Raw genomic sequence first — 22,753 nt, forward strand, 5'->3', positions numbered from 1 at the left:
TAATGATGATGATAATAATGACAAGAAACACAGTAAAAAGGTTCTGGTTTATTCATTAGACACGGGTAGAATCGTGCATATATGCATATATGTAAAAAAAATCTTCACTTCCAAAAAGAGTAATTACAGAATATTTTATGGTTCAGTATGTTTGTTGACATGGCTTCCAAAAAGATTAACAGATGCTGGAATGAAGGATCAGTCACCAAAAAAGGCAAATTTAATATGCAAGAAAATTAGTCTTATAAAATAATCATGTATACAAAAACAAGAACATATTTAAAATCTCAGGCTTGTATGAGTCATTACTGAGCCATCCAAGAATGAGAGCAAACAACGCCAGACATGAACGCACATTTTAACACATTTTTTGCCCTGTAGCATGCACACCTCGTTTCCTCGTGACTGATCCTTTCAACTCAAATTTCTCACTGTCTCACTTTCTTTTCCTGAGCTAACCACAAAACTTAGCAGTGAGCCCTTTTGTCAGTGTGTCCACTAAAACACGAGGCACATTAGATCTAAGGCCTGTGCTTTTACAGCATTCGTTTTACCTGGACACACTTTAAATCTTGCTCTGGACATTTCAAATGTGCCCAGAAAGAAAAAAACAAACAAACCTCCAAAGGCATGATCTGTGTCCTGAACTGCTTGTCAATCACACAGGCATCCTTTCTGTGGCATACTGTTCACCCTAACGCGGGTCATACATGTTGGCAAGTTTCTTAAAGCGTGGTCCCCAGTCATTAAGGTAGTCGTAATCCTGATCTCCATCAGAGCTACCCGAAGCAATAGAGCTGAGGCTTCCTGCAAGAGAGCCATCTCCTTCATAGTCATATATGAGGGCGGTGTCGTATGGAGGCACATTTGGATCATGGTCAGCAGCTTCCAGGCCCTGAGGAAAGAAAATGTTTCTTAGCTGATTAGGTTAAATAAAAAAAGGCTATGGGAATGCTGTTTAACCTGTAAATGGGAGATGTATATAGCTGGGCATCATCTGCATAGAAGTGCAGTGTTTTCTAATAATAGTGCCTAAACGTAAAATATAAATAGTATTGGTGCTATTACAGAACCCTGTGTGACAAAGACTTCCCCTTTACGTGCTCAAATTGGAATCTATTAGATGGATACAGCTCAAACCACTGCAGGACATTTCATTTAATACCAACAGTGTGTTCTAATCTCTGCTGTAAATGATCGTGTCAACAGTGTAAAATGATGCACTGAGGTCTAACGAAACAAGCACAGAAATGGGGCCAATGTCAGAGTCCATAAGATCATTTGTCACCTTCAGTAGTGATGCACTGTAAATCCTGGTTTAAACTCTTTAAATAAACCATTCCTCTGCAGATGATCATGTAGTCGTTTTACAACTACGCTTTCAAGAATGTTTGAAATAGCAGCATAGTTGGAGATTAGTTGGTTTATAATCAGCTACTATAGTTAGGCCAAGTAAAGGCTTTTTAAGTAGTGGTTTATTTACAGACACTTTAAAGCCTGCAGATTTCAATTCAGTTTTATGTATATAGCACCAATTGAGTACGACAGTTACCTCAAGACACTTTATATTGTTTGATAAAGACCCTACAATAATAGACAAAACCCCCAACGATCAGACGACCCCCTATAAGCAAGCCCTTGGCAATTAGTGACAAAAAAGTAAGACGTCCTAGCTAACCCTGTCAAACCTCTCGAATTTGTTGTTTTCTCTTTCAGATGAGCAGCAATATCCAGTGTCTGCATTGTGTTGGCACATGACAGTGAAGAAAACAATAAAGAAGGAAGCACTTAAAATTTCATTACAGCACTTTCAGACAGATATCTGCTGTACTGAAATTGTTTTTCCAGTGTAATCCATTAGTGTAAAATTAAATGTTATTAAGAAATGGTCAGACAATAAAGGGTTTTGGGGGGAAAGCATTAGCCTTAAGCAGAGATGAGAAGCAGGAACACTCTCAAAGAAAAAAACATAACTATAAAGTAGATAATAATCATCTACTTTAAACTTGAAACTTACTTTAAAACTCATGAAATTCACCCTTGAGTGTATGAGTCTTTCTGTGCTATGGGCATGCCTTTATGATTACACATGTAAACATAAGAAAACACAATCCAGATTTAGTTGTGCTGTGTTTGGTTGTCGTTTAGAATACCTGTTAGTAACTTCATTAGTAAGAGTTTTGAAATCTAATGATGCATGTTTTATTTTATGTAGATTTGGATTGAGTTTTTGCTTCAAGAGCAAGTTTTTCTTTTATTTATTGTGTTAAATAAATAAATGGTAGGAGCCTCTCACGTCATTAATGTAGTCCTCGATGTCAGTAGGATCTGCAGGAGGCCTCCGTGGGTAGGTGGGCGATGGAAGGTTATGTGGGGCGTCCTTTCTAAGGGGCTGCTTCCCTCGAGGAGGAATTCCAGACCCTGGGTAAAAGGACCCCGGGGTGGGGGGTGCATCATGGGGATTCCACAGCAGGTCAATATTAAAGGCGTTCTGCATTGTGAGAAAAAGAAGTCAGACACACTCAAACCATCAGTTACAATGAAATATTATTAACATTCATTACATTACAAAGAGTAAGACTGTCTTCTGTACACGTGCCACTGTTTACATGGTCTCCCAACCTGTGTTTTAGCCTTACCTCATCCTCCTCGCCTCCACCTTGCTCATCATAGTTGAAGACATTGTCACGTATGTCGTCTTCAGATTCCCCGATGAGCAGTCCTGTTCCTTTCTTGATGTGGTGGCGTCTTCCACAGGCGGTCACAGCAACAGCCAGGAGGAGAAGCACTGCAAAAATGAATGTATTAATGTTTATCTGATTATTCATTATCGGTGTTTTTTGTATCTACTTTTTTTCTTACATTTTGCTTCAAACATAAATGGTCAGTTAACTAATCTAATTATTGCAGCTTTATTTTGTTAATGCATGCTGGGATTTGGATACATGTTTTGCCTGTTATTCTCATGGCTGGATCATAAGTCTTTGCGATTATGTGTGCACTAAACTGCATGCAAAGCAAGTCACTTATTGCAGGTTTTAACCTATTGTGGCAAACTTTTTCACTAAAGCAGCAATATGGATATGGATTATTTTGCACGAATAACCCATCCATCTTGCTAAATCTTTTTGCTTTAAACATTAATTGAAAGGCTGAAATTACTTACACAGCAGGAGTGCAGTGCTCGCCGCAATGATAATGAGTGCAATGAAGTTGATTCCCACACTGGAGCCTAAGATTGCCCCTGCCTCAGACTTGCAGTCTCTGAAGGAGTCACAGAGACAAACAGTGACATTGACCTGAGCCTCAGCACTCAGAGCTGGGCTGCCGGAGTCCGATACCTGCACCATGACAGCATAGTCTCTGAACTCCAGGTCTACAAGCGGCTGAAGCATGGCATGAGTATCTAAAAAAAAAAAGAAAATTTAAAAAGAAAATGAGAGGAAATAATATTTGCAAGCTCCTAAGTGAACGACCATTAATTCTGCTTCTTGTTGCTCTTTACCATTTACTTGAGTGATGGTCCAGTTGGCTGACAGATCGTCAGGTATTTGAAAGAGGAAGGGTGCAGCTTGCGGAGGAAGGTCTTCATCTACAGCAGTCAGAAGCAAACCTTTACGTGACCTGCTGCCGCCTCTGCATACAAAGCCAGTCAGGGGGAAAACCTGAGGAGGGAAGTCATTCGTCTCTTTGAGTGTAATCGCCACTGTAGCAGTGGCTGAAACACCACCAGCATCTATGCAAGAAAAGATAAATACACAATGTGTAAATCAATAGCAAAACAACAAAATGAATCAGCTTTGAATGTACATTGATTTTTTTTTATGCTAAAAGTCTAGAATGAGTAGACGTGCTGACCTATAACCTTCACAGCAGCAGTGTAGATACTGTTTTTCACATGTGGAGATCTCATGTTAAACTTCCTCTTTGCTGTAATGTCTCCTGTATCTCTGTTGATGTCCAGCCAACTCTCAGGATCTCTGCTAATCTCATACCTATCATACAGACAGCAGAGGAAATTACCCCGTGGTCGCATATTTATTTATTTATTTTAGGAAATAGGAAAACATCTCTTGTTTCACTCCCATATCATACCTCAGATCAGAATTATCAGGGTCAAAGGCAATATTGTTTTTCAGTAATGTGCCAGGTTTCACAGACTCGAGGACCTCAATCTGTATGGGCTCCTCTCTGAAACGTGGGGCTTCATTCTCATTCACAACGATGACCGTAACTGTGGCAGAGCTCAAAGTCAGCCTGGAAGCCTTGCTGCTCGGAGGATTAAGATTTTCCACGCTCAAAAGAAGGCGGTATTCGCTCTGCGCTTCATAATCCAGGGGCTGCAATACAGAACAGGAGAGACTTAAAACAACAAATTCAGTCATCTCATGTAATCTGAAACAGGATTTAACATCTGATTGGAAACACAGGCCTATATTTACAAAGTATGTTTTTTAAGAAAAATGAAAAACACACACAAATGTACGTGAATGTAGCAAATTCAAATTAAAACTCATATGTGGAAAATTAATATGAATTTTTCCTTTAATTTGTCAGAAGGTTCAGCAAATATATTAAATTTTCTGGAAATTATTTCATGATTCAGGCTTTAAAGCAGGGGTGTCAACATAAGGCCCGGGGGCCAGAATCAGTCTGGCAACACTCCAGTCTGACCCACTGAAAGGCTTCAGAAAATGTGGAGGAATGCATAGATTTTCAATTTTTTCCCCTGTAGACCTCTCCATCACCATTCACAGCATAGGAAAGTAAACTAAAAGATAAACAATTAAATGACGGAAAAGTTCCTGTTTTAAACCATCAACTGGAACATTTGTCTGGGCAATGAACTATCAGAATTTTTAGCATAATTTCCCACATTTATCATGTAGAAAAACAGAGGCTTATTGATAAAACTGTTCTTCTTTTCTTCATGTTAAGACTTCTCAGGGACTAAATGTGTACCTAAATGTCTTTACACTTATACAGAGTAGAGTTTGACTTCTCTGGCCCACTTCAGATCGAGTCTAAATGTAAAATTACATCTCTGCTTTAAAGTGGATCTGAGCACAATGTAGTTTGAATACAATCCACTAGATGGTGGTGTTTGATAGAGTATGACGGTCTCAATGGCCATGTAGATTTAAAGGGTGATGTCAGTTGTTTATGTCAGTATTTTTGAGCATGCGATTTACATTACCTGGAGCAATGCAAATAGATCTCTACAATCCAGAATTGATTTATGGTTAATATCTTCTCCATGTTTACATTTTGTTTCAGAATCTTCTCATGATTTTGCTCCATTAACTGATCACAAATTGATCACAATTCACTTAGTTGGCAATAAACAAAGTCAAAGTAAACGACGTGGTTTTTGGAAGCTAAATAATAATTTATTGAATGATGATACATTTTGTAGTATAGTGGAAAAAACGGCAGATCAGATATTCGGGGATACCAATATGAATCACACACTAAAATGGGAATTTTTCAAATTCAAGGTAACGGAAGCGGCAATAAGGCGAAGCAAAGAAATTAAAAAAAGACATGACACTAAAGAAATCAGTATTATGAATGAATTAAACATATTAATGAAGAAAGATGCTCTATCAGATGATGAAGAAATTAAATTGAAAAGACTAAAGGAATAAATAGATAATGCATATATTAACATGGCTAAAGGGGCTTTTATAAGGTCCAAAGCAAAATGGCTAGAACTAGGTGAAAGAAATTCTAGTTACTTTTTTGCTCTTGAGAAACGAAACCAAAGAAGAAACAATATATCTGCTCTTAAGATTGATAATAGCATAACCACTAATTATTTAGATATCTCAAAACATGTTGGTTCATTCTACAAAGATATATACAAATCAAATTGTAATATCAATGATTGTGATAGATTTATCGAGTCAGTTAAAAATTTTGCACCAACTATCTCAGAAATAAAATCAGAAATTTCAGAGGCAATTCGATCAATGAAAAAGGGCAAATTTCCAGGTAATGATGGTTTGTCAGTGGAATTTTATTTACAGTTCTGGGATATCATTGTTGATCCTTTATTAGAATTATTTAAGGAATGCCTTGATGGAAAAGAAATGTCCACAAGCATGAAACAGGGTATTATAACTTTAATTCCTAAACCTGATAAAGATCTTCTTGTTATAGAAAATTGGAGACCTATCACTCTTTTGAACATAGATTATAAGATTATCTCATTGGTCTATGCCAAAAAATTAAAGAAAAATCTTGATGAGATCATAGCTGAAACGCAAACCGGATTTATGACCAACCGCCATATCAGTTCAAACATAAGGCTTATTTTTGACCTATTAGACTACTCTGACAATATAGATGATGATTCCCTTATTGTGTTTCTTGATTTTTATAAAGCTTTCGATACGGTAGAACATTATTTCTTATTTAAAGCACTCAAAACCTTTGGTTTTGGTCCAAACTTTGTGTCAACTATCGAAATGTTTTATAAAAATATTGACAGTTGTGTTATACTATATCCAAATACTACTAAAAGATTTCCAGTCATGAGATCTGTTCGCCAGGGTTGCCCAATTTCACTCTTTTTATTTTTGATTGCGGCTGAACCACTTTCATTACACATTTTAAATATCCCAGTCATTAAAGGTTTATCTATTTTTGGTAAAGAAATCAGAGTGACCCAACTAGCAGACGACACCGTTTTATTCTTAAAAAACAAAGATCAGATTGAAAATGCTATTTCATTAATAAATGATTTCTCAATTGCCTCTGGTTTAAAACTAAATAAATCTAAATGTGAAATTTTAAGTTTGTACCAATCAAATGTCAAATCCTTATACAATATTCCTGTCAAAAACTGTGTTAGATACCTTGGTATTCATGTCTGTAAGAATGACACAGAGCGTCAACAACTCAACTTTTCTCCCAGGATGGAAAAAACTAAAACTATACTGAACTGATGGCTCCAGAGAGACCTATCAATTTTTGGTAGAATCCTTTTGACTTAAGCTGAAGGTGTTTCCAGATTTGTGTATCCAGCCCTTTCCCTTAATGTGTATGATTCCACATGTAAAAATGTTAATAACTTATTTGTTAACTTTGTATGGAAGAATAAGCACCATCATCTAAAACAATCGTTGCTTTGTGGACCTAAAGATAAAGGTGGTTTTGACCTTCTGGACTTCATGGATCTGAACTATACATTTAAGGTGAAATGGGTAAAAGAATGCTTAAAATCTCCTGGATCATTATGGCATTTCATTCCACATAACATTTTTAGAAATGTTGGAGGTTTACACTTCCTATTGTCTTGTAATTACAGTATATCAAAGTTACCAGTTAAAATGTCTGCATTTTATCAACAGGCATTGTTGGCTTGGAAATTATGTTATTCACATAACTTTTCTCCACATAGATCTATTATCTGGAATAATGAATGTATTACTAAGAGGAACAAATCACTATATTTGCAGAATTGGATTGATAAAAATATAATATATTTAAAAGACTTATTTGACTCTGAAGGCCAGCTACTTAGTTACAATGACTTTATTACAGAAAAAACATTCCCTATCAAATTTAAAGATTTTAGCTCTGTAATAAAGTCCGTTCCCAGCGGACTGACTGAGTTGATGAAAAGCTACAAAAAACAGAACACACCACATGCATCCGTTAACAGTCTTTATATAAATGGTATTGATTTCTTAAGCAAGAAATGCACCAATAAACATATTAGAGAATGTTTGTATAATGCGAAGAAAATAACTCCAAGAGGGAAGTTTTTTTGGAATGCTAGTTTTGATAATATCAACTGGGATAAAGCGTGGCTTGTTCCTTTTAGATTTTGTATTACAAACAAAGTTAGAGAATTACATTTGAAAATATTACATAACATATATTCATCCAACACGTATGTTTCAAGATTCTGTGACATTGATAGAAAATGTACCTTTTGTAAAACTGAACTTGAAAGTGTTACTCATTTGTTTTATGGCTGTTCATATAGTGCTACATTTTGGAGAGAGCTTGAAAATTATATACTGTGCAAGACAACATACGAAATCAAAATTGAAGGGAAGAACATTATCACTTATTTTGAAACTAAAGGGAAAAAAAATGTGCCATTGTCAATCTTTATATCTTATTAGGGAAATTCCATATACATAAATGTCAATTTCAAGACTCAACCCCATCATTTAATTTGTTTTTGATTGAAATTGAATATTACTTAAACTCTCTTAAATTAACTTCCAATAAAAAAGGTTTATCATTGATTGAAATTCATTCAGAAATGTTTAACGAATGAGCTGTCACAACTTTCAAGTACAAAGTTGTTATGAAGTCTGTCACATCCCCCCCCCCCCTTTTTTTTCTTTTCTTTTTTTCTCCTTTACTTATTTATCCTTCTTATTTCATTGTACTGTATATTGTTACTCTTATTTGCCTTGTATGTCTACTGTACAAACTGAACTGGAATGACTGACTGTTCGCTTTATAATTTCAATAAAGTTTGAAAAAAAAAAGCATGCGATTTACAACAATCCTGGACACCAGAAAGATCTTCTTGTCTTGTCATGTCATTTTTTTCTATTATTGCTATTTTTCTATTCTATTACAGCTATTGCTGTATAAATTATTAATGATTAAATTATCAAATTTATGTAAGTCCCCAACTTTTACCTGTTTAATAATGTTCAATATTTAATAAAGAACCACATTGTTGTCCCTGTTTCTGTGAATGCTTTGGAAACATTCCCTCCCCCTCCCCGGCTTTACCTTCACCACTGTGAGGACCCCCTGGTTGGTGATGGGATCAGTATGGACAGCAAAGTTTCCTCTGTAGTCATTTGAAATGAAGTATCTGGCCTTCCAGTTTTTCGTTCCAGTATCGTCTCTGTCTGTCACATTCACTCGTCCGAGCTCGTAGTCGTTCCTGTTCTCCACCGCTGTCATGTTGTACTACACGCGCCACAAACAGAAAAGAAATCACCGATCGTGATAACAAATTGAAGTGACAGGTTAGATCCTAAAATTACGGAAAGTATTTTCCTGAGACTTCTGAGACTTACTGAGTCAGGGCTGAACTGCGGTGCGTGGTTGTTGATGTCAGAAACATGTATGATTGCCACACCTTCACTTGTTAGTCCCATGCCCCCCATATCAGCCACCTGTAGTTTTAACCTGAATTCTTTCACCACCTACGGGACGCAATACAGCACGTTAGTGAAATAAAAGCATTATGATGCTCTGCAAAAGCCCTCCTCCTGTTTACCTCTCTGTCCAGGCCTACATCTCTTGTGTAGATGGCACCTGTCTTGTTGTTGATGCCAAACATGATCTTGGTAATGGCGTTGGGAGGAATGCTCTCCTGGTCAATGATGGAGTAGCTCAGAACAGCGTTTTCTGTCATTGGGTCGTCTACATCTGTGGCTGTCACTGTCATTACCGATGTGCCTGTCGTGAATGATTGAGAGCTCAGGTCAGCGGGACAGATCTCATAAAGTCCCTCAAAAGATCCATCAGAGTGGATCACGGATGTGTGGCGTTGGTGCTGAGACTGCAGGACTTCATTGAGAAAATGTCCAACGTTACAAAACGCCGTGCCTTTAAAATGGACTATTAGGTGAAAAAAATAGTTTGCTTGTTATTATCTAAATGGGTCATATATGTGTGTACCTGGGACTGAGAACTCAGAGACAGTGCCCACAAACGGGCTGTGAGGGAAGACAGGTCTATTGTCATTCTGATCCAGCACTAATATCTCTATGGTGGTCGGATTCTCCAGTCGCTCTCCACTGGGGGACAACGCGAAGGCTTTAAGCTACACACACACACACACACACACACAATACAAATACAACAGAAAATGTGTTAGAATCAAATATCACTGTGCTTGCCACAAACATCCAACTATGGAAGCATGATCGGCAGAGCTAAGTTGAAAATTGAACTTGAATTGAACTTATTTTCTCAGAAGTTTTAAATTTTGACTTATACATGGTTGGTTTTTTTTCCAGTGGCAGAAACAATCTTCCATATCCAGCAATCCCCTCAAGGTGTCTTTAGACTTTTACATTATCTGAACACAACATGTGTTGGCAGAAAGAAAAGAGCAGGATGTTTGGGTCAGGGTTACATCACAAGTCATATGATCTCAAACATTCAGAAGTCCTTCCCGAGATGCTCATAAAGATCCCTGGAAAGCTGACCTCTGGCTTTGCTTTGTTTTGCTTTTTCCTGTCTGCTTTAAGGCAGAAACATGCTCTGGAACACACGGGAGCTCTTAAACAGCACGTTGTAGCTTGTGTAAGTTAGCACTTCTGGCGACCTGTGCTTTAAAACTTAACTCCCATAAACGCAGTCTTACCGTGAAGTTGCTGTACTTCTCTCTGTCCAGTGGCTGCTTGCTCCTGATCACCCCTGTCTTGTCATCAATCTCAAACAGGTTCTTGGGCTCCTGGTCAACCCCCTGTCCCTCTAACTTGTAGATTACCTCACCGGTGAAGATTTTGTCAGATTTGATCTGGACAGAAAGATTAGAGAAAGCTGATGATCATCAAAAACTTCAAATGAGTCACTTTGTGGACAATTAGGGCTGTGAGACTAATCAATACAACAAGTTTGTATTTTTTTTATGTAATAATTTTTCTATAAAATGGCTATTTCTCAGTGTAAGGTATGATTTGTACATTTAGGTCATGGGAAGTCTGCAACAACGGCTCTATGTTGTGTGTAATATGTTTGAATGAAATTTACAGTCAGTGTTGTTCAATATTAAAGAAATCAACTTAATAGGATTCAGTCTTCACTAATTAACACAATTAGCGTGGACTTAGTCTTTAGAAGGAAGTCACCAAACTCTTTATTTACTGCACCTGCAAAAGTTAGCACCTTGTTGGGAAATCTGTACAAAGCCTATGAGTGTGCAGTGCCCCTCAGTTTCTCAGATGTCATTATGCCTGGTTTCAAAACAATAAGCAAATGTCTTCATGAATGAAGCTTATATATAAATTCAGTCAAGAAGCTCTGTATTCCCTCATCTGCATTGCATTGCTGGATGTGGTGGGGGCTCCTAGTCTCTTTTTTACTCCCCCCCTGCTTTTCCCACGGTGTCGTCATCACCCTGGCCCAATCATTTTCTTGTCTGCCTTTTGCAAGCCAGTCAGCCTCAGTCCCATGTGCTTTAAACCTCACTCTCATCCGTGCAACCCCCATCCTCCCCCAATCCACCGCTTCCGTGCCAGATAGAGATTCTCGTTCAAATCTCCACCTGCTTCGCCTCTGCTAACACCAGTGTCTGGACTCTGGAGGGTTCTGGTCTACTTCCTAACACGGCACTGCTTTGCTATGTTCACTTCTGATCATCAAAAAGTTTATTACTCAGACTTTATATTTCAATAAATCACAAATCATGTTCAGTTCTTCAAATGCTCTCTCCTTATTGAACTGGACTTTACCACCCAATGCGTGATGCCACCATGGTTACTACCTGGATGTTTTATATTCAGTGTATAATTAGTAAAAATAGATTTTTTTATATGGAATATGGATTTATATTTATTAATGACCATGCCAAATAGGCCTGTAACAAAAACCTGAAAAGCGGTCCGGTGCTTGATTTTGCATGAAAACCACAGACCTGGCGACCCATGAGAGAAGATGAAGAAGAAAAAGAAGAAGACGAATGCAGTGATGAATCGATGTGAAAAGTTTTAATTTGGCATTTACCTGGACAAGGTCTTCAGGAATCTGCTTGCTATTCTCTGACACTCTGATTGGAGGAATGATCCAGTCCCTCTTTACTCTGATCAGCCCTTTGCCTCTACTTCTCCATGGGTGAAGGACCTGAGGATGCAACTCTTTCTCACTATGGTGAGGTTCTGCAGAGCTCCACACCTGGAGGAGGGAAAAAAAATTACAGCATGAAACTCACTGGAAAATGAAGTTAGACATTAACCACACACACACACACACACACACACACACACACACACACACACACACACACACACACACACACACACACACACACACACACACACACTGCTTCCTACTACTGAGCTGTAATGGAGTTATAATGTGCAGCAGTCAGATCACATGTAAGTCACCTTCATGGAATACACACATTATATCATTACATTTGCAGCTGTTTAAATCAATGTTGAGAGTCTTCCTCAGAGCTCTAACGCTCCCTGTGGCCTGATGGAATGGCAGCGTAGAGCCGAGGCCATCTGTGATGTGGAGTTTGTGGGATTGTCTGGGGGCTGAAGGGGAGCAGGGCCGCAGATTCAGGTTACACCCACTAACATGTCATCATCCTTTGATCTGGGTGCAAATTCATCTCAGGACGAGGAAACAAAAACAGTCCTGCTCATTTCACAGGCTCTCCTTCAGCACATTGCTCGTCCTGATTGTGTACGCCCCAAAACACCCACACACACATTACATGCGAGCAGCCCACTCACACAACAGCTGTCGACTATGGATTTAGATCCTGTGCTTTCCCACCCGCATTCCTGCTCACACTCACAAATTCCCCTTTATGCTCAGCTCTGCACCTGACTGGGAGTTTGGGGTCACCTTACGGATCTGTTCGGCTGTAGGAATTCCACAGACACGCTCATATACATGATTTCCCCCCCACTCATATATGCACACACATAGAGACTGACATACATGCATGTGCAGAGACCAAACACCCACCCCCGCATAAGCTTATTTACACATTTCCGTAAGTTGCTTCCTGCTTCTCTTTGGGATTTGACTGTTCTCAGGATTACTCCTCATATGTTTAAGAGCTCAGAGGCTCGACCCACAAGACCAGAAATAAAGGCAGATCTATCAGCTATGCAAAAGGCTTTCTCATATATCTCTCTTTGCATTTACACACATGCAGTACATGTCTAACTATTAATTGTTAACCTATTTCATGAAAGTTTTATAGGGTGCGTAAATATGCTGAGTAATGGATAAAGAAAATTGTGAATATTTTTTAAACGGGCTGTGAGCCCATCCTGTCTCTAGGGTGAGTGATCTGCTATACTGATCCTCTGGTATGCTGCTGGGACAGTGAATGGAGGAATGGCAGCCACTGCTGGCATCTGCAGGTCGAGTCAGAGGGCAGGCTAATCTTAGACCGTTCTATATTCCCAACGCCTGGATACCTATTTAACTTTTTGTAGCCATCAACATCTACACACTGGCAAAGATGTTTACATTCAGATTCCAGCAGTGCGTGTCACCCACACCAAATCGCTTTGATAGTTATCTCCTTTCATACTAAAGACTTCCGATATATGAACTCACAAACTTCTACAGGCATAGCACACATACTGCATTGTTGGTTAATCTTAAAATCAACAACAGCTGCATCACAGTTGCTCCCCTCCTCTCCAAATACAGAACTTTCTAATTTTGTCTGAATTGGTCACATTTAAGAATGCACACACGGCCAGCTGCAGTGAAGTCAGTAACAATGCAAGTTCATGCAACTGAAAAACTTTGCAGAGCTCATCTCGTCTGCTTTATTTAAAAGACTGAAAACAGGTTTGTTGGACAAAGAAACGATTTTTGTAGCTTTTCCTCTGTCAGGAACCTGCTTACTTTTCTCTAACACTCCACTATGGTGGTGGTCTGCGTGCAAACCCAGTATATTTTAAATAAAGCAAGAAATATGTGATTGAAGTGGAGACTTCCAGCTTTGATTCAAGGGGTTTAAATTTATTCATCAACCATCCACTTTCTTCCGCTTAAATGCAAAAACTGAAGAGAATGCACTCTCAGGAAGAGCATGCAAACGGCACAAAGAAAAGCCTTGACCAGATGAATGAACTTAATAACTGTGTAGGAGAGGGTTATCAAAGATAAGGCCTAAGGGCCAAAATTGTCCTGCCAAAGACTCCAATCTGGCCTGCTGGATAGTAGTGGAAAATGTGAAGGAGGACTTTTAACTGTACTTTTAACAAGTTTTACAACTTTTCCAGCTGATAAAAATCTTCTCCATGGCCTTTTACACTAAACCAAAGTAATTAAGGTAAACTTTTTAGTTACTTAAATACCTATAGTATTAGAAGTACAGTTAGTATGTTAGTTAAGCTTCTTGACTGACAGAAAGGGGCGTGTCAGTGGGCCGACCCACTGAAGATCTAAGTTGGCTGTAGGTGGCCCATGATGTAAATGAGTAGGACTTACAGCCATTTTAATACCGTATCTTCCATTTCTCTATCAGAGGCTTGAAATTTTTAAATATGAGGCCCATAGATGAGATGTGTAAGTAACGCATGTCATAGGCTAAAAAAAAAAAACCCCAACAACAACAAAAAAACCCCAAAAACAAATCTATAGAAAAAGCGACTGATTCATTCTTTTAAAAAAATGAATGCACTCAGAAGCTCAGCAACACAAAAACGCCGGACAAATCAGAGAAGACAGTTAAAGTGGATGATGATGGGGTTATTTCCATGGTGAAGAAAACACCATCACAACATCAGCAACAAGAGGTTTTCAAACATGAACCCCTGATAACAAATCGACATTTAACTTTTTCTTTCTTTGTTTCTCTTTTTAAACACTCTGAATCACTGACTTGTCCCATTGCTTCAACTTAAGATGAGGCTGTGTTTTGGAAGACAGTGTCTCCATCAGCACTGTTAAAATGCTTTTACCAGACCGAAATGCGGCAGCACCAAAGTGTCGTGTTACCAATTAGACCGGCGAGTGCCTCTCCTGACAGGCTGAGCGACGACACCACACACAGATTAACTGTTTTTAGAGGCTTTTCCCAGATACTTTTACAGTTTGGCCTTTCACCTCGGACCCTCACAGGACCACGGACGCCTCGTTTGGGGACGACGTGCCTTCACAGCAAGAACCATTAAGCACTCTAAGGAGTCTTTAACAGGTTCGAGAAAGTTTGACTCTAACTCACTGATGCCGGCTTCGGAGAAAAAAGCATACCATCACACTGTGAAGAGTACTGAAATACTGTGAAGCAAGAGATGGATATGTGTTATGTTGCATGTGGTAAGTTCCACTGGGGGAAAATCTATTAGGTTTTCTGTTGCACATAATGTTTTCTAAGTGATGTAATTTGCAGTAAAAACGAACTTTCTTAAATTACTTTAATACTTACTTAGTATTAAAAGAAAAGATACGCAGACACATATCTGTTCCATCCAAACACAATGTCAGGCATGCATACCAGCAATTCATCATGAGGCGATTACTGTAAAACTACTGCCACTATTGTCAACCCTGCAAATGCACTCAATCTGAGACATTCCGTCACAGAGCCCTCTGAGCTGTCCACCTTCCAAGTACTGTTACTGTTACAAATGCATTATTTGTTGGACATGAACCACTGTTACAAAAAAGGCAATGGAAATGTATGCCACAGGTTGCAAAACAATGTTTTTTCACACAATATGGGAGTCATCTGAAATATTCTGTAAAGTAGAGACACAAGTTACAAGGTGTAAAATAGTGAAGGATAACAGGGAGAGATTAAAAGCAAAAGTAAGGCTTTGTAGTATTTAAAATGACATTATATTGATGAAGTCTTGTCCCTGACAATTCACCATGTCTGTAGTGAAGTCAGCACCTCTGTTTATCCTTGCACCAAATCTCTATCAGCCTGAGTATCTTCTTTCTGCATGCATTTGTGTAACAGTCGCACAAATAGCTCAAGAAAACACTGAGTGTTTGAGAAGCCATGCCTGCAGCATACCAGGGAGTCCCCCCGGCTGCAGGCTAGAGGTCACACAGGTGTCCCTCAGGTCACTTCTGTTACTGGACCTCAAGCACAGACTCTCGACCGCTCAGCCACCAGCAGTACTGATCCCACAGCTCCACTCTTTGCTAAGTCATGATTGCCTGACATGGGCATATATACCCTATTTATGGTGGCACAACAAGTGTGCCTCCCCCTTAGAACAGATGTCTGAGCTTTAGGAATGCAATGCAAGGCTGTAAAATTCAGCTAAAAGTAGATTTGTTAGGGGCAAAAATAAGCATGGAGTTACTAAATAATAAAATTAAACAACGTGATCTGTGAAGTGTTGGGTTATATTAAAGTGGCCAGTACAATTATTGTACTGGCCACTTTACAATCATCCACACAGAACTTCACACTCAGACTGCAGGCTTACTTGTGGTTCCTAAGATAAAAGTAGAATAGGAGGCAGCGCTTTCAGCCGTGGACCCAGCTCCCAGGTTGGATTCAGGAGATTCAGGAAACAGACACCCTCTCTACTTTTAAGATTAGACTTAAAACTTTCCACTCTGATAAAGCTTATAGTTAAGGCTCAATCAGATGACCAAGAATCCTCCCTGAGTTATGCTGCATCAGGTCCAGGCTGCTAGGAACCACTCTGCATTTAATCATTAGTTATTAATAATCTCAGGCTCGACCACAGCATGTCTTTGTCCCGTGATCCTCCTCTCATCCCCAAAAAATCATGGCAGATGGCTGCCCCTCCCTGAGCCTGGTTCTGGAGGAGGTTATTCCTGTTAAAAGGGAGTTTTTCCTTCCCACTGTTGCCAATCCTTGCTCATAGGGGGTTGCGTGATCACAGTCTTTACCTTTAATATAAAGCACCTTGAGGCCTTTAGTAAAGAAAATGCATTGTACAAATCCTATTAACTGGAATATATAAAACAACAAAAACAGTCTATTCATCCTCAAGACCTCTTAGACTCATTGGAGGTGGAAGCATCACTGTAAGCTTATACTGTTGGGAAATATGTGATTAAAACCTACTTAGTGGAAATTTAAAGTTTCCAGGAATAAAAAAACATTATGCAAGATAAAAGTCTTGGGCTTGAATTATTCACAATATAACAGCCACTAAATTCAGGAACATCAAAACAAGGAAACTCAAAGTAATAATTCTCATGAAAAAGAAGTTATGACAGTATTTAACAAACTACTCAGCAGTTTTCAAGAAATGCTGCATGCGTCCAAGTCATTTGGATGTCCTTTTAACATCTCTGTATGTGTTAATTTACGATTTCACCAGGGATACAAATGGTCCATGGTAGAAACCCATCATAGCACTGCTGCTGAGTTATTCTTGAGGGTGCGTGAGTATATGTATGACCTCTAAATTACCAACTGTCACCACACGGCTTTCCACGTCTCAGTCTGTAAGAAAGAGGCAACACAAAGAAAAGGAAATTGACTTTACTGCTTAGCTGAATCTTTTTTTTATGAAATTGAAGTTGTATTTTGTACCCTTTGCTCTTTCTGAAACTCTAGCTAGCGCAAACAGCCTGCAGGTATCCACACCCAGCAGGACCTGTGATTCAGACCCTCTGACTGATTGTTTCCGATGAGTGAGACCTCAGCGCCAGCTGGCCAGCCGCTCCACACTCTTGATTTGTACCCGATTTCATGGTCCAGATGCGACGCACTCCTCTTTCCGCAAGGGGGGATTACAGAGCGGGACAAATGGCATCACATATGCATCTGGGAACAGCTGTGGCTGTTGCCCTCTCTTCGCCACAGCGTACCCAAAGCAGGCACCAACACTCGAGTTCAAACAGCTTACTGAAAAATTAAAACACAACTGAAAGCTATCAGGTGACACTAGTGAAAGCCTTTGGAGTGGCCTGACAACCGCTGATGGTTCAATTAATTTTATTTATGTAGCAGAGACCTTGACAAATTTCTTTCACTTGTGAAGTGTACACAGAAGAGAAACAATGCCCAAAATGTTTGTGCATTTGCCCAGCGTGTCCATCTGTAACGTCTTAGGACCGCTGGCTGGGATTACTTTGAACACATTTCTTTTTCATTCAGATTGAAGATTTGGGGTAAGTTGTTTATATGCTATGTGTGTTAATTCGGTCTGTTGTGTACACGTGGTGAGTTGCTAAAATAGAACCGTTTGGCATGAGCAAAAATAATGAATACAAGATGCATTTGTCCTCCTTCCTTCCTTTTATTTTACACCTTTGACTCATTCATCCTAGAAGATGGATGTCTGTTCAGCTCAATCGCTGCTGTAAGATTTGTATTAAAAGATTTTGTATTAAAAACAAGCTGTCTCCGGAAAACTGCCTAAACTTTGAAGCAGGTATTTGTGGAAAGGGCAGAAGTGTGTGTCCAATTACACATTTGCATTTTTACAGCCCTTTTTATAGGTTTTATGCACAGACAGGCAGACATACTCAGGGAGAACGCAGCTAAAGAGTAATCAGTTTGATTTGTTTACGTACTTCTCTTCTGATTGGTTTATGGAACGGTTTACTCCACACATGGGCTTTGCATCAGTTTCATCTTGTTTGCTTTGGTTGAAGGGTTCATGCGGTACATTTCTATTGTGTTTGGGCATTTAAACCAATCTCAATCAAAAATCAGTCATTACAGCAGTGCAGAAGAATAATATACTTAGAGTTTCTAGACTCCAAGCTCATCGCTCCCCAAAAGTATGATACAAATACAAATTAGGGATTGATGAGGAAACAACTCCCTAGAGTATTGAAGTGGATGCTGGGCTGGTGTAGAGGTCTACACAGGAAGCGGCAGCCAGAACAGAAATCTGTATCTGCAATCTTCTTAAACGTTTTACTGAACTGGATTGGTGACATGAGGAGATTGTGACACGTATGAAGGCTTTGGTCCAGCGTTGGAAGCTGCATGGCAAACCACAACATATATCAAATCCGAAATAAGGCAACAGGTATTTGGGAAGTTCTCATATGTGAACAACAATTGCTTACGTTGTAATTGGACCAATACTTATATAGCACCTTTCTACTTAACTCAAAGGAAATTCTACCAAAAGTCGAATTCACTCACTCACACAGTACAGTCCAAAGTCATGAGGTTAGGGCTACTGGTCATTCTAAATTGGCCATTGGTGCGAATGTGTCTCTGTGTTAGCCCTGCGTCATACTGGCAACCAGTCCAGGGTGTACCCTGCCTCTGGGCTATGGTAGATAGGACAGGCTCCAGCCCCCCCGTGACCATGGTAAGGATAAGCTGAAGACCATGAAAGAATGATTTTAGCATTGGACACCGACCACTGTACCTACCATAAATCTGCTGCTCCATGTGTGCTAATAGACAGTTTTCAGAAGAGCCATAAATGATTGCTTTTTTTTTAGGTTATATTGTATTATATGGATGTTTTACTCTCACTCTGGGACTTGTAACACCTCCAGCGTTTGAAGGAGCAATGTGATCCCCTATCACCCTCTACACTCAGAGCCTAAGCAGCTGTCTGATATCAGACCTGAGGACTGGGATCCTGAACTGTAAAGGTCACTTCAGTGTTTACTGAGCTTTCAAATCATTTACAGGATTATTTATGTGCATATGAAGAGTTATAAATAAAATGGTTACTGATGTCCTGTGACAAAATAGCTTCCTCTGTAGCCGGTGTCAGTGATTTATCACACGCGTGACCAAAAGAGACAATGTATATTATCTCATTATTATTAGTTACCGAATACCCAAATGATCCGAGCAGCAGATCAGAGAAACCGACGGAAAACATGCGAACCGTTCATTTTGATAGCTTTATAGGATCAGCCACATTTATAGTGAATTATAAAACATCATGGCAAGACTTCCCTCACGAAACCTGGGCTGCATTACTACTCCAAACAGAGAAGAGGACTGATGGTGGTTGGAAGGCAATAAGTCAGTTTACATTGTCCTCCATTATAGATTTCATAATGGTGTCTGCTGACAGGGGCTACTAATGATGCCATGAGCCCTCTGTACACATCTGGAGTCTCCTGTTCCTCAAAACACTCCATCATCCTCCTCAGACTTGGATGTAATGTTTATATCAGGCCCAATCTCTGATTGCAGAGCCGGTGAATGGTGCGTCTATTGATGAAAATGAGTTACTGCTTGGCCAAGGACACGTTTCAGGTAAAAACATAAACTGTATATTTAAAGAGCAGAGCAGCTAAAGGTCGTCCTCTAAACAAGAGCACGAGCAGGAAGCAGAGAGGTTCTTGGAAGCTGGCCCAGTGTAGATCCGTACAGATTCACATGGTCACAGCCAGTCTGATACATGCGTTCAGTTACTTCTCGCTGATATTTTTATAGCATGCAGAAAGTGGAGCACATGTACTCCCTCCAATAGCTCAGGCACCTGTGCACTGAGTTTAATATTCACCTCTCAGCATCTGCTACAAAACTGCTATAAGTCAGTGCGACCAGTTTGGATGTTTTAAAAACTGGCTGCCTTTTTAATCAACTACACACACACACACACACACACACACACACACACGCACGCACGCACGCACGCACGCACGCACACACACACACACACACACACACGTAGCCTAAAGCTCCAATAAATCATGAAAGTTTGTTCATCTCAGTCAACAGGTGGTATGAGGAGACAAAGATTTTTTCTTACCCGACAAACCAACGTAGCGAGCGCGCACACCATCAACATCCGGACCGCCATCCTCAATTCCTACACTCAGAAACTCAGCACAGACAGATCTCTGATGACTGAAAAATCTGAGGGTCCACACAAAGAACCGGGCTGCTGAGCGGCTCCCCTGAACAAAACAGGCCTGACTCTCCAACCCTGAAACCCGTCCCTCTCTTCCCTTCTCTCCAACCGCTCTCAGACTGTCTCTCTCTCCCCCTTTTCCTCTCACAGCATCTGTCTCTCACAGCTCCACCCTGTCCATAGCTGGGGTATGTCTCACAGTCATGGAGTTAGAATTTCAGAAGCAGGCCTCCCATGTATCCCAGCACATGTGCTGTCACTCACAAGTCCAGTGAGAGAGAGAGGGGGAGAGGGAGAGAGAGCCAGGGCAGCTGTTAGCGGTGCAGACAGACACTGTGTCTTCACCAGTGAATGAGTTTTAAACACTTCAGAGACACAAAGCAAAAGAAGTGAATGAAAGAAAGACCAGACGGGATGTAAAACAATTAAAAATGCATTATTAGTTCTGTTGCATTAAACTGCAGAACTAATCGCTATGTTGATTCTTTTTAAGCTGATTTCTCCTCTAAAAGTCTTTTTAGTGATTACAGCTTGGAAAAGAGTGAGTCTATAGGAGAGAGAAAGTTGAACCATTTCCAGTTAATCAATCTAATGTAATACCTGCAAATCCACACCTCAATTTTATAAAGCAAGGGTGTCAAACATAAGGCTCGGGGGCCAGAATCAGCATGCCAAAGACTCCAATCTGGCCCACTGGAAGGTTTTGGAAAACGTGAAGGAGGGCTGAGATTTTTAACTATAGCTTTTCCTACTGATGAAGACCTCCTCCACTGCCATTCACGCAACACCAGTGTAATTAAGCAATAGATAAACAATTAAATGGCAAATGTTTTTCCATGAACTACCATAGAAATGTCTCCACAGTAAAAAACAAACAAACAAATAAATAAATCTATTAAAAAAACAATTTTATAATTAAAATAACCGAGGCACACTGTTAAAAGTGCACTCCTTTTTCTTATGCTCAGATATTTCAGGGATTAAATGAGACCTTAAGCTTCTTTACACTGACAGGATAGAGGAGTTTCATTAGTCTTGCACACTTCAGGTCAAAGTGGGCCGGATGTGGCCCACAGTGTAAAATAAAACTGCTATAAAGGGCAAGTGAAAAGATGACTTTAGTGGAAGATTTCTTCAGAATGTAAAAAGTGTTGTCATATGTGTGCAGTGATATAGCATCTGGAAAAACTGTGATGGACACTGCGGAGCTATGACAGCACCAGCGCTGCGTGCGGGCAGACCGCACCTTAATGAGCTCATGAGGAGGCATTACATGGATGATGATGCCGTAAAGATTTCAGGCTCTCAACTGCTCAACAGCTCCGACTCAAATATTGTTTCAACACCAGTATTGCTCCACTTACAAATACGTCAAAAAACAAACTCTGCATGTCCTCCTTCACTTCCTGTCTTCCTCTTTTCCTTCTGCCTGGCAGCTGTCCGATATATCCACCATCCCTCCTCTGTACATGTCAAAACCATCTCAGCCTTGCCTCTAACTTCATCCCCTAATTGCTCTACCTGAGTTGTCCCTCTGATATACCCATTAATCTTGTCCACCCACTAACGCTTAAAAATATCACATAACGCTTAAAAGCTTGGCTCATTTTTCAAAAAAGTATCTCACAGGGCAGATTGAGCAATTTATATATTGCTTTCCAGAGCCAGGTTTTGGCAATAATAAACACACACGCACAAATGTTGCATTCATAAACATTTATAACTATTTATGTTAGAAGATGAGCTGTTTAAAACTGAAGACAATTCGCTGCTTTGCGGTTCAGTACAAAGATCGCGTCTGATATGTGCAGCGTTTTTTGTGGAACTTCTTCAGCTGAAGAGGTTTCGATTGTGGATAAAATGAAATACTTTCGCAGTTTGTCGGGCTTCAAACTCTAAACTGGTGCTACAGCATCACATGTCTCATGCCAGCAAGCAAGGATCACTCCATTGTAACAGTCAGACAGTATTACTGCATTAACTCATACACTTGTTACATCAGGACATCTCTAAAGACAAACTGCTGAAGAAATCCCAGAGAGCTGAATAAAGCCCATTATTTAGATGGTGTGTAACACATGTCTCAGCACCCACGATACGCATTTTACTGTTAATCTGTAGTACTGAAATATAAAATTGCGCTTTTAAATAACTGCAGATTCAAGCTGTTTAGAATTGTAACTACCTTCAGGCAGAGCAGGTGAGCTACTTTCAACCTTTAACTGGTTGTATTGACTTTAGCCTTAAAGCGAGCAGCAAGATAGCAATGTCGTATTAAC

At 39.7% G+C, this 22,753-nt stretch overlaps 1 protein-coding gene across 1 annotated transcript; it reads right to left on the reverse strand.

Annotated features, from left to right (window-relative positions):
• Positions 1-49: 49 nt before the first annotated feature.
• On the reverse strand, positions 50-20,578 carry cdh15 (cadherin 15, type 1, M-cadherin (myotubule)). Its single transcript, XM_085280699.1, has 14 exons — positions 20,373-20,578; positions 11,719-11,886; positions 10,358-10,513; positions 9,667-9,811; positions 9,263-9,444; positions 9,060-9,188; positions 8,767-8,949; positions 4,096-4,340; positions 3,859-3,995; positions 3,506-3,736; positions 3,167-3,406; positions 2,640-2,788; positions 2,297-2,491; positions 50-895 (listed from the first exon to the last, which is right to left on the reverse strand). The coding sequence occupies exons 1-14, from the start codon at positions 20,421-20,423 to the stop codon at positions 695-697; spliced, it is 2,412 nt and encodes an 803-aa protein (XP_085136825.1). The 5' UTR covers positions 20,424-20,578; the 3' UTR covers positions 50-694.
• Positions 20,579-22,753: the final 2,175 nt, after the last annotated feature.

This window comes from Mchenga conophoros, linkage group LG1 (assembly GCF_057382185.1).
Source record: "Mchenga conophoros isolate Kocher_MC1m ecotype Shallow Benthic linkage group LG1, M_conophoros_male_GT1.1, whole genome shotgun sequence".
NCBI lineage: Eukaryota > Metazoa > Chordata > Actinopteri > Cichliformes > Cichlidae > Mchenga > Mchenga conophoros.